Below are 17,976 nucleotides of genomic sequence, written 5' to 3'. Positions count from 1 at the left end.
GAGACCAAGACATCAATCTCATGTCTTAAATTTTTCCAATAATTCATCATTTAAAAAAAATATTTAAATAGATCTTCCCCTTCAAGGGGGAAGTCCTCTAGCTTAAGTCTGTTGTCCACAGCTAAGGATGAGGAATGGAACCATGCATTCAGTGACTCCTACTGGTCACAGCAGATGCCAATGCCCTTGCAGCAGAGTCTAAAGTGTCAAAAAGACTAAGGGAATGTTTAGCCTTCTCTAGTTTTGGCTAACCTAAAATCATTCTGTCATGCAAAATTTGCCACTTCAATTTTTAATGCTCTGAAAAAGGTGCCAAACACCAACCGGTCCTAGAACAGAACCTTGAGGCATCCAACCATTAACTTTTTTCCATCTTGAAAACTGACCATATATTCCTCCTCTGTTTTCTGTCCCTATTTTGTTGATATGCTCAAAGGATTCTAATAGACTACACTGACGAGTCTAGTTGAAAGATCAGAGAAAAAATTGTCTGTTCTTTCAGCAAAGGGGAACAAAAAGCATTTTGAAAAGTAAGAAATTGATTATAAAACCAAATAAATTGAAAGGGAACAAACAACTAGCTCATGAAACTACTTTTCACACATTTCTTGAAATTTACTAGATTTTCAGTTGGCCGTATCCCTTTGAGCAATAGTACCTATAGAAAATGTATATCGGAGTGGTAAGTTAATTAACTAGTGCAGTTGGCATAGTAGCTACTTGCCAAAGTTAGACAATAGGTCTTTTAAAATTCTCTTTCTAATTTAGAATCTATCAAGATATTTAGCATTTAATGTAGACTAACACCTCTTCTACGGGGCGGTGAGTCTCCCTATCTTTGTGGGCTCTGGGAGTAAAGGTCCTACAGATCAAACAATGTGAAGGCAAATGTCTTTCTCCCAGACACTTGAGGCACTGCATGTGGTCATTATGTACTGGAAGACAGCCAGGCCAGAAAAACGCCTCCTAAAACCCAGCTTCTTCAATTCTACTACAACAAAGAACTGAAAAAGAATCACTAACTGACTAAATTAACAGCTAACATTAACCATTTAAGAAAGAAGGCCCAGCTCTGAAGAGACCGGAGAGGTTCACATCTGTTTGTGGCACATGGTTGGAAGGAACTGAGGTGGTGAGGGTGCTCTGCCTCCCTATATAGCCTTGCCTTTGGCGCGATATGATGTGAGGGAGAGGCACAAGAGCACCCTAAGTAATACTACCAGAAGATGGTTCTACCACAAGGCATCAGAAAGTGGCACAGTACCCATAAATGAGAATATGCAGCGTCACTTGATCATCAAGTAAAGGACCCACTTCTGCAGGTTTTAAATGTTAAGTTTTAAAAAATATACAACTGCAGCTTATTAAGGCGCATTAAGAGACAAAAGGAATTCCAATCTTAAGAAGGTTCCACTTTGATATCGTCATTTCAAATTCAAAGATCTGCCTAAACAATTTAAGATTTTTATTCCGGCTTTAGTAACTTTCTTATAAGAATAAAATTAAGGGCATGATCTACTTACGGGAAGTTTTCTGCACTGTGTAAATTGTTAGCACGCAGTAAGCCGTAGAGAGAAACGTGTGTGCTCTCTGCTGAAGAGTTCAATTCATGCTCTTTACCTTCCCTAATCATCGTACGTTTAAGCAGACTGGAACATTTCAAAGCCAGTTCCAAAGCATCCATCCAACACCTGCCTAAAGACAGACACTTGTTAGTAATGGAATTTGATATCGTTCACTTCACAATGATGAGTTCATTTAGTGCCCACATTTGCCTCACCTTTGAAAGGCACATACTAGAATAGTAAATATTAGTAGAATAGTAAATAATAAATAGTAAACCTTCCACCTAGTTCAGGAAGACAATCATCTCCCCTGCTCCCCTGACCAGATATGCACTTTAACCATTTAGAAAATGTTACTATCTTGAAAGCATTTGTATTGCTCTCTAGTATTTCTCTTTTCTGTCAAACCACAATACACTCAACTTTAAAAAATGGAATGTCAACGGTATTGAATTCTCCCTCCCCGTTCATAATATTTTTGTTTCTGACTATGAATATGTAAAACTTCAGTACTTTCTTAAAGGTGTCTGCTTACAAAGAAACATATCAGCAAGTGTCCTATCCTGACATTCCATTCTTTATACATACTTACCTTTTAATTTTACAATTATACTGAGGAAACGTTTTCACTGAGAAATCCACAATAACAACCATACTTTCAAATTAATTCAGAACCCATCTAATGTTTGTTAGTCTCTTTTAAGTGGGCTTAAATGTTTGGTTCAAAAATGTATAACTACTAAAACTTTGCAAAGTTACTCCATGACAAGAAATAAAAATGCTTGATTTTAGCTATCTAATATACTGGGTTAATAAAAAGAGCATCTTCAACTGAACTATGGAGCTGCAAATATGATGCTGTAACAGACACTGTGCAAGATAAATGAAATAATTTGAATCTCTAATAATCAAGCACTTTCAAAATGAAACAAAACAAAACAAAACAAGCAGCTTATTTACCATCTGATTCTGAAGCTGCTCGGATGATCAAATAGCTGCCGGGTAATGGCTGAGTTATAGAACCAACCGCTTCGCCTTTAGGACCCTAGAAATATATGAAACAGATGCAATACTCAGACTTTTTTTTTAATTCAGCTGTTTTATGGCATGTTTGATGTAGTAACAAGCTGATTACAATGCAGGAAGATCAACTGACATAGCAACAACTAATGAAGATATGGTTCTGTAAATGAGTTTCCTTCTTTCACTGGATTATTCTCTTCTGACACTTATCTTAAAGTGGGGTTGAGTTGAGAACCACACGTAAAAGAGAAAAGTCTTTAGTTTATTCCAGTTTATTTTCTAAAATTAGTCTGGAGGCTTTAATGGGCTGTGGTAAATAACTTCTATGACCTGGCCTTTCAGCAGCACCCCATGCTCTCTTACCTTGTTTCCTTGCCTCCTCCCCAAAGTCAGGTTACGATGGAGGTACTTTCCTTCCCTCACACAAATGGACTTATGAGTAGGTGGCAAGGCTACTATCTGTCCTAGGTACTTCTATGACCCTTATCACTGTAGATTCCAAGTACCTTCTGCAAAAGTAATCAGTGAGAGTGTGCGCCACTCTGTCTCAAACCAGGAAGCAATGGCAAGGGATGCAAAGTTCCAGATACAATCTCAAATTAAACTCTAAAGAAAAGTTTTAAACAGCCAGGATTTTAAAACAGTGTTATTCCTACAGACATTTCTATTTCTGTCACGTGTGCTTAGATAATAAAACATTGAAACCACCACTCAAGAGCCCACTCTAAAAACAGTTAAGTTAGAGGAATTTTAAGACAATTGAGAGGTAAAGGTTTGTATTAGTTTATAGAGCCATGGTTGGAAGATGTGTTAAATCTGCTGTCAGCCTAATTGATAAGAAAACCTGTTTGTGTCCTGCGATGTGGATTTTCCCCAATGAAACTAATGAGAAACTTTTAGGTTAGAAAAGGGAATTGAAAAGCAAGGAGTTTTGAGCAAAACGTAAGTAAAAAAGGAAGTTACTGACCTGTAATGGAGGTTCTTAGAGATCTGTGGTCCCTATCTGTACTCCACTATGTGCTACAAATGTGCCCAGAGCCAGAGATTTTGAAAGTAGCTCAGCTGGTCCGCCCATGCATCCTAGGTCACCTCATGCCTCCATCCAAGGGGTTAAAGGGCGGGGTGGATCAAAAGTATTTCCAGTTCTTTCTCTACTGTGAATCAGAGAAGATCTGAAGCAGAGGGGAAGGAGGGAGGGTAATGAAATGCAGATAGGGACCAAACATCTTGAAGAATCTACATTACAAGTCAGTAACCTCCTCCTCCTCTTCAGGTGATGGTTCCTACTGCATTCAACTACTGGTGACTGACAAGCAGTACTGAAGTAGGAGGAAAAGGTGCAAGGATGTAGATGGTAGAGCTGAGCAGAGGACTGCAATCCCAAAGGAGGCATCAGCAGAAGAGTCCTGCACCAGGTAATAATGTATTGCAAATATGTGAACAGAGCCCCAAGTGGCCACTTTACAGATATCAAGATAGGGCACCTTCTGAAGTGATGCCATAGTCGTTGCTTGTGTTCTTGTGGAATGAACTCTCACCCACTTGTGTGGGGGGGAGAGGGAGGGAGAAAGTTTGATAGCTGATAGAGTAGAATGCAACCAGTTATCCATTTGGAGATTCTCTGGGAGGAGATAGTGTGCCTCCAGACTGTCACTATAGCAGAAAGAGTCTTAGAGATTTCCTTATTTGTTTTGTTCTTTGCAAATACTGTACAAGACCAAGGCTTGCTGAACATCAAGGGAGTGGAATCTTTCTTTCTCTGCAGAAGCGTGCGGTTTTGGGAAGAACACAGATTGGGAAGAATCGACTGGTTAAAGTGAAATTCTGAAGTTACTCTGGGGGTGAATTTGGGATGTAGGTGCAAAGAAACTATCTTCATGGAATATAGTGTAAGAAGGATCTGCCATCATCACTCCAAGTTCATCAACCCTTCTAGCTGAGGTGATGGGTACAAGGAAAGTAACATTCGTGGAAAGGCGAGACATGGTGCAAGAAGCGAAAGAAAGCGAATCCTCAATGGGAGGATTGTGAGTACTGCTTCTGAATAAGCAGGAAGGTTCTGATTAGGTCTTTCCACAATCTAGTGGTCTGTGGATATGTGAAGACCGAGTAGCCCTGAGAAGGTGGATGGGATGCACTGATTGCCACCAAGTGGACTCGCAAGGAGCTCGTGGACAGGCCTGATACCTTCAGAAAAAGAATATAGTCCAAGATGAGAAGAATATCTGCAATTTTAAGGAGAATGCTCCTTTGATGTGCCCAAAAATAAAAGCACCTTCATTTAGCTAGTAACATCTTCTAGTAAACTAGTAAGCTTCTAGTAAGAGTCTTTCCTACTATTAAAAAGAATGTCTCACAAGGCTGGGTTGGGTTTGCTCCTCAATCGAACATTTTAAGGGCCATGTCCATCCAAATAGCCCTGAGATGGAGCGGACACAGACTGGGGTGCTTGATCTTGCTTGATCTTACTGGGTCAGGAGCTCAGGAAACATTGGGAGGATGATTGGTAGTCAGGATGACATATGGAGGAGACTGGGAAACCAAATCTGTCTGGATCAGCTGGGGGAGATCAGGGTGACCCATACCCTGTTCTGCCAGATTTTGCATTGAGCTCATGGTAGGAGCAGTACCTGAAGGAAGGTATAATTGAACTGATGGGACCAAGGAAGAAGCAGAGCATCGCCCTGGGAGCAGTAACCTAGAGCTCTTCTGGAGCAATATGTGATGCATTTCTTGTTCATTTGAGAAGTGAACAGATCCCTGGTTGGAGTTCCCAGTAGAGCGAAAATATTGTGCAATACCAAGTCATGGAGCTCCCACTCATGGTTGACTGCAAAATGTCTGTTGAAGGTAAGTTGCTAATGGGATGATTTGGTTGCGGACACACAAGTTCTACAGGCTGACTGCTTCTGCACACAGGGAGATGGATCTTGCTTCTCCCTCCTTGTTGATGCAGAAGACAATTATAACATTATAAGGACAAGGTGAGCACAGCTGAATGGAAGAAAGGCCTCGCATGCCTCCTGGACTGCTTGCAACTCAAGGATGGACAATGAGAAATCAGTAGGGCAAAAGACTCTTCTGAAGTGGTTTTAGACTATAATAAAACTACAACCATTTTAAAAAATCCCTACTAAATATTTTGAGTATTTATTACTAAGAAGAGACAAGTTTCCAAACAGACAATAGCTCCTTGGAATAAATGTCAGTTGATTATTACTTTAACTGCCTGACCTGACCTTCATGAAAAAGAAAGGTACCATTCTCCATCACCAATGAGAGATGATGCATGGAACAGCTGCACAGTTACTTAGCATCAGTATTTCAGATGTAGAGTGCAAAGAGTATAATAAATTCCTCATCCATTACTAGGCCTATTAGGTGCTAAGGTAATACAGTAGAACCCCATTTATCCGATCTAACTGGGACCAGGACCAGATTAGATAAATCAAAACTCTGGATAAACTGGAGAATGGGAAAATGCTATTCTGCAGCGCCATCTATGATCCATAGGAGAGATTTTCCGTTTCTGGCCCTGGAGTCCTGGTTGTTCAGTAAATGCAGAGAGCTGATCATGGGAGGGTCGGAAAAATGGGATTATACTGTACAAATAATCACCTCACCCATGTTTCAAGATACAGAATCATATATAAGCGTCAAATGCCTACAGGGTCTCCCTCATTATTGCTATGCACTTAAGCAAATAAAACAAGTGCTTTTGTGTGAAGTTATCAATTTACTGGAGTATCAAAACTAAAGAAGTGAAATAGCTATTTATTTAAATACTGAATGAAAGACTTTTCAGGAAGACACATTACATGAAACACACTGTATGCTCTTCAGCAAAGATTATAGCATCCTATTTATTGCTAAGGGCTCCCAAAAAGATTATTCTGTTCATGTAACCAACATGTGATCTACACAGTATAAATCAGAGATCACAGTTACTTTTTTGGATGAAAAGTTCAGAAGTAGACATTACAGAATTAAGCTAAAATAACTAGAAGAGATAACATTAATATTAACAGTACAGAAAAGTGTAGTGCCTCTTATGTGTAAGACTGTTTCTACTCAATGCTGGGAACACAGATACGTTCTGCAATGTCTTCTTCAAGAATGGGTGTACACTTACCTTAACAGCCCAGATGGACTGCTCCAAGGGATGGAAAAGTTTGAAACAAAAGCCATCTTTTTTGGAAGGCCGCTCAATAAGTTCACAAGCATTCAGGAGCACTGTTCCCACCCACTGGCCATTTTGGGGGGTTTTGTAAATGAGCAATACTCCTGGTTTCAGCACACACCACAGTTTGGTCCAGCTTTTCAATGTACCTCGAATCTACAGAATATTAACAATTGGTTTTAGTTCATCACAATTAAAAATAAATATCAAAGTCATCCCTCTTCCTAAAAGAAAAATCGAATCCAAGTCATTTGATAGTTTTACCCAAAATAAAGTAAGTCTGTTGATTCTACAGCAGTGTTCTGTACTTCCTTGTGGTAGAAACAGGTTTAGATACAGATTTCTCCTTCCAGGTCTGGTGAATACTAGCTTTGTTAGGCAAGTGATGTACACATCAGTTCAAAAAATCTGGAAATACTTCTAGATCCCTGATTCCTTCTGGATTCCCCAGGAGTGTCCATGGCCAGAGCATATTTTGCCATTAGCATATTACTCATGACATATGGATTTACTATAATAGACTCTGAATGGAACTACTGTGAATGCAACTCAGAAGTTATAGTTGGTGCAGAATGCAATTGCCCCCTTAGGGTATATCTACACAGCAAAGAAAAACCCATAGCTGGCCCTTGCCGTTGACTCAGATCTGCGAGGCTCAGGCTGCAGTTTCATTGCTATGTAGACTTCCGGGCTCAGGCTGGAGCCTGGCTCTAGGACCCTGAGGGGTGGGAGAGTCCCAGAGTCTGGGCTTCAGCCCAGCCCTGGGACTCTCCCATCCCACAAAGTCCTAGAGCCCAGGAAACCAGCCAGAGCCTGGAAGTTTACACACCAACGAAACAGCCCTGCAGCCCAAGCTCTGCGAGCCTGAATCAGCTGTCATGGTGTTGGCCAAAATCTTGTTTTTGAAATATATGTAAGAACAGAGCCACAAACACCCCCCCCCCCCCCGCTTCCTACCAAAAGGCACATCAGTCTGAATCAAAAGCTAAAACCTCAAACTGACTCTTACTGTTCTACCCTTTTAAATGTTAATTCAAGTCTGTCTGTACTTTGTATAATTTTAAGATTGTTTGTAAATGTCTGTACTATGTCCACTGGCCAGTTTATCTGTTAATTTTACCTGCTTCCAATATATTTGTAAAAATCCTATTCTAAGTACAAAAGCCACACTGTGCAATGTAATGTATCTATCTAATTGTGAAAGACACTGTCAAAAATGAAATAAGGTTTGCTCTAAAAATAATATGTAAGTTCTTCAGCTAGGAGTTGGCCCTGAGTGATTGAAGTGTGAATGGCTGAGCAATTGAGTTGGGTGTAGACAAAAAGAGTGATTGAACAATTGGTCTGAGTAAGGGATATCGAAACAGACATGAAGAAAACATCAGCCTCACCTAAAACGCTTGAGGGAAGAAGAAAGAAGCAAAGATGATCAAATGGCCGAAGAGGAGCCCACCCTGATAACTTTGGAGCCAGCCCATTTCAAAGGACAAAATCTGATCAGGCTTGCAACAATGTGGGTGATTGAGGATCACACCAAGAATGCAGTTGCAGCATGACAATGCAAAACCCATAGACTTACATGGGGTCCTTTCCCTATAAAATGGGACAAGAAGATGAAGGCTGGAGGTTCGGGTCTACAACATCACATCAGCCAGGAGTACCAATGCGCATCGGCAGAACCTTGCTCCTCATCCTCATGCTCTAGTCACCTGGCCAGTGACTATCATGAGCACCAAGAAGCTGGTAAGTATGACATCTGGAAGATCCCTATGTATGTTTGTCTGTCTCTATCTGTGTGTGCCTGTCAGTGTGTGTGAATGTGAATGAAAGCATCAATTGAAACATGTCTCTCTAATTTGTAGCATTGATATAATGTTAATACTGTTTTCCTAGTGTTTACATTATTATTAATGCTATTTCACTAAGTAGAGCACAATATTAATGTTATTACAGTGTTGATACTTTTCTTTTCTTGGATACTATCTACAGAAGTTTCTGTGTTCACAATAAATGTGGCTTGTTGCCTTATCCCCTAATAAGATCCTGTAATATTTGTTATTTGGGTAACAATGGGCCAGCCAGGGGTTTTTCTTTGCTGTGTAGGTACATCCTTAGTGGTGGTAGGTCCTAAGAGTTCTCTGAGGTCTTTTTATTTGATTTTGAATTGTAATCAAGGTGTTAAGAACCAATCTATAGATATATAAAAATTCTAGATGCGGCTTGGGTCACTGGCTATCTGAGAGACCACCTCCTCTCCTGTGCACCACCAAGAGTTCTTAGGTTCCTTGGATTTGAATATCTGGGTCTGGATATTTGTGATTAAGTTCTATTGATTCTAGAACTTATTCCTCCCTATCAGGCTGACCAACCATCAATTCGTTGACCTTCATGGTATTGATTTAACCCTTCTATTTAGTAAGGTTTTTCCATGAGCAGGTTAAATATTACCTCTTGTGGATAAATCGCTTAATTTAATCTCTGTGTAAGTGCCCACACTGCTTTTCCAATGCCCTGTTGCTGGTGCTACTGCTCATTGTTTGGGACTGATGAACTTCTCATCCCTCCTATGGAAATAAGCTTCTAGGATTATAGCTATTTCATAGGAGAGGAAAGAGAAAAGACGCAGAGATGTGCAGGAAGGAACCTGTGTTAAAATACCTAAGAAAATTACTGGCCTTCCTTTTGCGACTTCTAACAGAAATTAAGGAATTCTCTATGATCAAGTATAAAACCAACAAGTACCAAAAAAACCCCATAAACCCAACTAGTTTTTTTAATTAGTTGCTGTACATATTAGATCAATGTAACTATGGTGACTGCTGCAAGCAATAGCCAGGTTTCTCCATTATCCCCTAGGATTCAAGCATGGAGTCTCTGGGTTGCAATTAATAGATGTTCTGCTAGTGGAAAAACATTAATTAGCAACCCACTAGGATTCTAAGTCTTTTCTATTTTGGTAAGTAAACAGTAGGCAGCTGGTAAAACTTCATCTTAGGTTTCACACTCAAAGCTCTCACCTTCAGCCAGTCAGCCATAACAATAACTGATGGGTCTGTGATTGTGCTAAGCAATTCTTTCGTAGCTCTCTTCTTCTCTTCTCTGTAATTTTTCTTTTGAACCTGTAATTAACAAATATACAAGATGGCAAAACTATTTAGAATTGCGTGGAAACAAGCAAGTCACAGCAATTAAAAAAGCCATTGCGACTAACAAAAACTTAGGAAAATTGTAAAGTACAAAGCTCAACATGTAACAATATAGACAAAGAAACAGCTTTAAAATATGGACGAATGTTTTTCTTGAGAACACAAGACTTTTCCATACTCAGTTTCAAGACAAGTCACTTCTAACGTCAAGTAAAAAATGTTACAAACATCACCATAACATTGTATTTTTTAAATAACTGAAGTCACTTATTTTTCCACTATTTTACTGTTTATTTCAATGCTCCTTAAGTAAGAAAGGCAAGTAGACCAGTCAGTTTCATTTTATTTATAATTAATTAGTAGTCAATTTCAAATTATCATACAGTGGCACAGTTGTGCAGATTTTGAGTTTGGGAGAGGTATGCATATTCAAAATTTCTATTGAATTAAAAAGTAATGAAAGAGGGATATGAAAGTATTCCCCTCCCCCCTTTTTTTTTTTTTTTTTTGGGTAGTAAAAATTCACTGGTGCCATTTTCCTCTCATAGAGGCTGACCACTTTAAGGTCTGCGGCTATAACCTCTACAGCTGGGTGAAGTTTTTTCAATGAATTGCTTTTTCATAAAAAAATGCATTTTTCAGGGTCCAAAACCATTTGAAATTTGGCAAATAGTTTTAGTTGAAAAATATGTTCAAGAGTTGAAACGTTTCTTTTTGACCATTTTGAAGCTTTTCTTTTTCACTATTTTGTTTTGACTTTTCAATTCAAAACGACAGTTCAATTTAAAAATTTAGCCAATTTATAAAAAAGGCAGCGAAAAAACACTCAAACAAAAACTGAAAATAGACCAAAAAAATTCAAAATAATTTTTTTCAAGTTGATTCAATGTTGATTCAAAATAAATCTGAGTTTTCAATTTGATGAAAAGTTACGAAAAAATATGTTTTGGGTTCAAATCAAACCAGATTTTGGGGGTTTTTTTTTTGTTCCAACCCCAAACTGAAAAATTCTTTATGCATTCTGTGCTCTAAACACCTCTGGCAGTTATCTTAAACTTTGTAGGGTCTGATCTTGTCAGTAATCTGGATAAAACACCAACAAGGAAAATGTTGAATCACCAACACTATGTCCTGTGGCACCCTTCCAATTTTACATGTGATCCTAAAGACTGCACCACAGAAACACAAAGTCACCTTAGCATCATGCTGAGGCAATGGCCCAGTACAGATCTGGGGACATAAGAGCCACCTACCAAATCACCAACTCTATTTCCGTAACACCTAGATGTTCTTTAGAGTAGAACCCTGCAGCTGGACTGGGTTCCCACAGGACCTCCTGCCACAATAGCGGAAGAAGGTAAAATGTACTTTATTGCAGGCAGAATCGGTTGGGTAAAAAAACCAGACTGCAGTAATTTGCTGGAAAACACTAAATCTTTCATCAGTTTGTCAAACAGAATTTCAGCCATGTTTCTTTCTTTCTTTCCCCGCCTCCCCACAAATAAAGGTTCTAATACTTAAATTTAAGCAAAGGATAGAAAGAGATGTTATGTCTATTACAATGGGGGTTAAAGTATTGTTTACTTGGTTTAAGAAAGATTTGTTTTATCATTTAGTGGTAAAAATTGTGTCTGAATTCCGTGTGTGTATATATTTACCAACTTCTTTTTTGTTTGTTTTGTTCGCATGGGGGAATTTGTCTCTCTTGTGGGATCTAAGGTTTTTGCAGGTGGGAATGAGATAAAAATACAAGAAACAATGCAGGAGTGTGTGGGGGTGGGTATTGCGGGGTGGAACAGGAGCTGTACTTAAAAAAAAAAATAGTCTTGCCCAGGGCTCTACCTTAGAAGTCTTATCTCTATTTAGCTTCTGACTGGAAGGTGGCCTAACTGGATGGTCAGATTACAGGCTGTTAATAAATTATTTTGGAAAATGACTCACCTTAAGAGACTCCTTTTTTGTGAGCTTGCTTGAAGTAGAGGAGATGTCCTTGTCAGAGCCATTGTAAAGCTTGGATTCAGACTGAAATTTACAAAATAAAGAATAAGTAAGTATTGCTGATAGATACCTGGACACATTAGGATAATGTTTCACTCAGACCAAAAATAAATAAATAAAGCAGTGACGTGCTAAGGTACTTCTATAGGTTTCCACTGTCTTCGCCATTTTCTTCAATAAAAATCAAACAATTTCTTATAACCCAGTTCATTTACAAATTATTTATAAAGTTATACTTCATCAGTTACTTTAATAACTGAAGAAGCCTGCAAGTGAATCCTCCAGAAGAAGCTCAACTATGTGTAGTAAATGTGTTGCATGTAGTCTATTACTAAGGAACCTCTGATGTTCCAAACGTGACCAGTTTTGAATTGTTTTGCCAGAGCTACATGGCTTTGTTCTTTTTTAAAAAATGCTTTATTTGGATGAAAGATGGACCATAGGAATTAAAACTGGGAGGAGCTCACCTCTTCAATATTTGACCCTAAGTGTCCCCACTGATAAACTGACAACTCCTTCTGTGCCAGTTGCTACTGAGGCACTCATCCCCTGACCTATGAAGGAAATCATGCAACCTCTTCAGACCACACTTAAATCTGTTCCATGAATCTATGGACTATGGCTGCTCAAGAAGGGTTCAGTAACTGCTCTCTCCTCTCCCACAACTCCAGAAGGTCAATCAAGACATCTCAGCAGAGCAACGAGCACCACCAGATTGGAGAATGGGACTCAAGGTTGCTTATAAAACCTGAGTCCTCATTCATGGCTGGAAAATATGCTGACTCAACAACACATGATTTTTGTTATGTCTTAAAAGATTCAAAGATTGTTTCTTTTTATCTGTTGCCCACTAGCTGAAAGGGAACTGGAAGAGGACACTGACTGAGCCAGCCAAAGACTGGTAACTGGACATTTGTCAGGAAAGTCTACTGTAATGTTACAACTTATCACTTGTCATTACTATTGCAACCCAGTTAACCAAAGGGAAGTGTTCGGTAGTTATCTGATCCCAACTAAAAAATAAATTTCAGATGAGTTACAAAGAAATCTATTTCTCTATGCACTGAAACAACCCTGATTGACAAGAGTTGCTTGTGTAGCAAAATGCCCAGGAACCAAGACAGACATTTTGCTGCCTATATGAACTAGAGGACAATTTTCTGAAAGCAACCTCTTAATTGATTAAGCTTTTTAGATTGCCAGTTGTCCATTTTCAAGTCTCAAATTCTAATACAAAGTTTATTCACCAAAAGTTTCTTTCTGAAACACGTAGGAATGACTGAGTCCAAAATGTGCAAGTATGGAGATTCCCAAAATTCAGCTACATGTGGGATAGCGAGGGGGAAGGGAGCCCAGTTCATTCATATTAGAAACCTGTTCTGAACAAAATAAAATGTAGGTTTAAAATCTAAATACACAACTGGATATTTGAATTTTTGGTCTATTAAGTCATAAGGATTCAAGTACTTTTATTGCATTGGCAAAAGGGGAAGGAATAATTACTTTATTTCAAGCATTTGTGAGGAGAGAAGCCAAGAGAATCCACAAATCCAGGTGTAATAGAACACAACCCAAAATAACACTTTGAATTTTTCAAATTGCCGGTCAACAGGAATCTAATGCAATCTGAAGTGTAAATATGTGCATGGGGCCCACACTAACACACATTAACCATAGAACTACAAAAACTCAGTTGCCGTGTGAGGGTTGAAGTTCATTAGAAAGGCACTGTGATGAAGCTGCCTATGGGGTACTTGTTTGATATATAAATGGAAGACTTTGGACTCCAGGGATGTCAACCCAGCACCTTTCCCAAACATTAAATTCACATATAAAAAATTACAAGAGAAAACATTTTAAATAGGAAACACTGTAAAAGAGAAAACTGCAGCTCCTAGCGAGGTACATGCTGTACCTTCCTTGTACTGGGTGGTGAGTAACTTTCATCACTGCTGGTCGAGTCCATGCTTAGATAAAAGGGCTGCCACTTAGTCTTTGTAGCTGGGACAGCTACTTGTCACTCTGAAAGCTTATCCTGAGATCTACGGACCTATCAAAAGTCAGGCAAACAACTACTACAAAGCCAAAGATGGAAAAAGAGGTGTTAATGGGGGAAAGAAAATATATTTTGTCTCCTTATTGCAGCTGTACAGCGGTCTAGTTAAGACAGTAAGTAGAAAGGAGAGAAAGACTTAAAGTTATCTGACAGAAAACAAGAGTAAGAACCTCAAATGGAAAGATGAGAAAATAAACTGGATTGATATGCAAAGAACAGCAATTTAGTTAAATTATAAATTAAAGAATCTCAGTTAAAAAACCCATCACAGACTAGAAAGAGGGCTCAGAAGCTCCCGGCCCAACACAGCTGTTGTGATGAGAAATGAGCTGGATAATGACCAAGAGTATTTTCTCCTTTTCCCTGACCAGTGCTGACGTGACTGTGTACTAGAATCAAATGATGGGTTTTGCATCTGAAGTGATCCAGAGTCAGAGCTAAGAGACTGAACAAAGGTTGACATGGTCCAGCCTTCTCAACTATGACATCACAGAATTCCGTCAGCTACAGAGCACTTGGGCTGGGAGACAGGAACTACTGGGTGTAGGAAACTACACCAAGGTAAAAGTTATTTTTTTAAAAAATGTAATACCTATAAGTTCATTATGGAAGTTCCCCCATAACAGCTCCATAGTTAAGGCTGCATTGAATTTTTCAGTTTAAACAGGGATTAAACTTGTTGGTTTTGCATGAAGAATACAGGGTACCCTCCTTATAGAGAAAAATCCATAAGTAAATACTCAGGTCGTGCCCTTTTCTTCCAGGGTAAAGAGGCCATAAAGCCACTGGATCAGAGTGCTGAAGATAATATAGTAGGCAATAGCAGCACTAGAGTTAAGGTTACATCAGGACTTTGGTTTAAAGGTTGACCCCCCTAAATCCTCTAAAAACAACATGCTTAGATTCCTTTGAAGTATCGTGTGCCTCAGGAGGGGAGTAACCCAAATCTGGGGTCACTTGAGCCAGGGGTTCCAGAGATAAGCCTGAAAAAATAGCCATTTTTCAAAAAGTTTCTATGTGTGTCCCTCTCCTCCCCGTCTGCCAGAGTTAGAGATCAAACTATGAATACAATGCAGATCAAAACAGTCTCACAATTTATCAGGTGTTACACAAGATGCACGGAACCCACTAAATCCTGGGGGATCCAAAGTGAGAACAGTATTTAAGAAAATGTGCCATTTTTGCAGTGTGCATGCACCAATACAGAAAAAAACCACTACAGGGTTTCCATTCCCACCAGTTCATTATATGCCATAAAGCTCGACTCTTGTAAGTGCTCTAAAATCCAAATGGTTACTTTGATTCCTTTGAAAATTTGGTCTGCCTTATGAGGACGTGGGGTACTGCTAATGACTGAAATATGGGGTCATTTGACAAAGAGAATCCCAAGTTACAGAGAGGGGCGCCATTTAGGTAGGGCAGGGTATGGCATTTGCCCTCTTCTGATTTTTCATAACAACAGCTGGGAGTGACATAGCTTGCTTGGCTCCTCTTCCCTCCTCCCTCTCCCTCAGCAGCCAGGACTAGGAGCAATTCAATGATTTTGCTTGCTCCTCTTCCCTCCTCCCCTCAGTGGCCTAGTCTTTGCTCAGCCAATAAGAATGCAGAATGTGGCACAGCCAACAGAGAGGTTGGGAGCCTCACAGCACTTTTCAATCTTGAAAAACCAAACAGGTTCAGCTGGTGGAAGCAAGGCAAACTCTCAGCAGGATGTGTGCTTAGTCTGAAGTTGCAGATTTCACCATGATCTGCCCCCACCTTCACACTGACATGTTAAAAAGGCAGGAGCAAGCTCCTCGTGACACCAATAGACACAGCACAATAGCAGCAGCCCCCTCCCTCTCCTGAGCAGCAGCCCCAGGTGCATTCAGGTGATGATTAGCCTCAGAGACAGCCCAGCTTTGGAAGTTTCAGGCTGTAAGGGCAGCACTGAAGAATGAGTGACCATCTGGAATCTTTCCCTGCAGTGACGAAATAAGTAAATGCTGTCACACTGCAAATATTGTTTAAATTACACTTAAAACTTTCCCATTTTTTCCAATGCTCTCAATTTTTAGTAAATAGCAATACCCCAGTGTGGCCATTTATTCTGCCATTTAATCCCACTTGTGAGAATCTTTCCTTTGCCTACAATGGGTTTTGGTTGGGTCAGGTTACCAGATAGGGTCCACATAGGCTGTTACATATAAATGCTGTGAATGCCTTGATCTTACCAAATCTCCCCAGAGTTGTACTTTTCTTGGAACTTTTTCCCAGAATACCTTCTGAGGAGTTCTGGTCCTTTTGTATGTGCAGATACAAGCTACTATTGCCCTCAAGCAGCCATTTTGTAGCTGTGTGTCCTTTTCCAACTGGTAAGTAATTTTAGCTCTTCTTGTACTTACTCTTTAATATTTTTAAGGAGGGCAGAGTCTCAAACTTGAGTACCTCAGTGAATTTCATTGAAGCGATGTTTACTCTCTCAAATCCTTACAGCTACACACTAGAAACCTCCTTCCAACTTAATCCTTTTTATTTATCATAACTATTTGTATAAAACCTTCAGTGCACATAAACCCAAGCCAGGCTGAACACTTACTAGGACACTGAAAGTGAAATGAATTAAAAAGTAATTTTTTTCATTGTCTACGTTTCGAGAAATGCAGAAAGTAAAGCACGTAAGTAGTTACAAAATACATTAAATTTTTTACATTCTTTCATTTGTAGTGGCCTAAATCTGTTGTCTTTATTATCTATCTCAGTGTTTCTCAAATAGTGTTCCGCGGAACCCCAGAGTTGAAGGGTTCCGTGAAAAAGCTGAACCACGCCGCCGAAATAAACACAAATCGCGCGCCGCCGAACCAATGTGAATGCGCCGCCAAAAACTGCTTACAGAGCGCGCTGCCGAAACCAGCCTACACTGCGCCGCCGAAAAGGGGAAGATTTCCTGGACTTGTCGGCGGAGGGTATTGCATGGCCGCGCAAGGGCGCTGCGGCGAAATATAATTGAGAAACACTAATCTACCTAGTCAGATGTGGGATTGAGAATATTTTGCTGTATTATCTCCTGGTTGTTCTAAATTTACAAATAAACTTAAAATATGGCTTTAATTGGTGTTTATATTTTCTTTATATAAGATTTAGGTACAGTGCTAAAATTCTAACTAATTACTTGCAAAAAAACCCTAGAGTTTTCAGTTGCCTAAGCAGCCCCTGGAATAATGGTTAAAAGTTGCCCACCACTACCAAAATCTGAAATGGTGTCCCTGGTTACAGACCCCCTCCCCCCCCCCCAAAAAAAAACAAAACAAAACAAAACAAAACCCTGTTTCCTTGTACTAGAACTGAGATACTAATCACAAGATTAATCAGAACTCATTGTGACTGATGGCTGTGAGCTCAGCTTTCAGTTAACATAACTAAAGGATAAGTTAATCAAAAACCCACACCTAAAACAAAAGGAGCTTTGGACTGAGAGGCCGGAGGTTGCTGCAATTTCTGAGTCATTGGTGACAATTTTATTTTGGGGGAATGTAATCAAAGTCATTTGGGAGGGAAGTGGAAAGGAACAGACATGTGAATGTTTCTTGGGATCAGGGGTGTGGGGAGGAGGAGTGGGGGAACTGGGCGAATAGCAGGAGAGAATTTTGGGCTGCAGCAAGGGGAAGGGGATAAAGGGGGATGGGTGGTATGGGAGAAGAGCAAGGTTGGGGCTCATGTGAGGGAGACAAGACATTCTCCAGCTCTGCCAGTGCACCAGCTCCCTGCACCACACAGCTGTCAATGAACCTCAACTCCCAGCACCCCTGAGTTCTGCCAATTCACTCCAACCTCCATACACCCCAATCTTTCTGCAACCCCAGGTCTGATGGGGAGAGCAGAACTGCATGCAATATCCAAGGTGAGGGCATACCATGGATTTATATAGCAGCAGCAGCATGATATTTTCTGGTTTTATTATCTATCCTTCTCCTAATGGTTCCCTAACATGGTTAGCTTCAAAAGGTTGCTTGGTGGCATGTCAGCCCT

At 39.8% G+C, this 17,976-nt stretch overlaps 1 protein-coding gene across 3 annotated transcripts in view; it reads right to left on the bottom strand.

Moving 5' to 3' along the window:
• OSBPL8 (oxysterol binding protein like 8) overlaps positions 1–17,976 on the bottom strand; it is a 182,920-nt gene that overhangs the window by 36,570 nt on the left and 128,374 nt on the right. For all 3 annotated transcript variants that reach the window (XM_067559909.1, XM_067559911.1, XM_067559910.1), the window contains 5 exons: positions 11,856–11,936; positions 9,786–9,887; positions 6,721–6,924; positions 2,526–2,610; positions 1,524–1,695 (listed from right to left, as the gene is read on the bottom strand). In XM_067559909.1, coding sequence (XP_067416010.1) covers positions 1,524–1,695; positions 2,526–2,610; positions 6,721–6,924; positions 9,786–9,887; positions 11,856–11,936 — 644 coding nt within the window. The remainder of the gene's footprint in view (positions 1–1,523; positions 1,696–2,525; positions 2,611–6,720; positions 6,925–9,785; positions 9,888–11,855; positions 11,937–17,976) is intronic.

This window comes from Emydura macquarii, unplaced genomic scaffold, assembly GCF_026122565.2.
Source record: "Emydura macquarii macquarii isolate MOO-44397 ecotype Brisbane River unplaced genomic scaffold, CSIRO-AGI_Emac_v2 contig_2205, whole genome shotgun sequence".
NCBI classification, from domain to species: domain Eukaryota; kingdom Metazoa; phylum Chordata; order Testudines; family Chelidae; genus Emydura; species Emydura macquarii.
The sequence above is the reverse complement of the archived record's forward strand: the minus strand, read 5'-3'. Positions and strand labels throughout refer to the sequence as shown.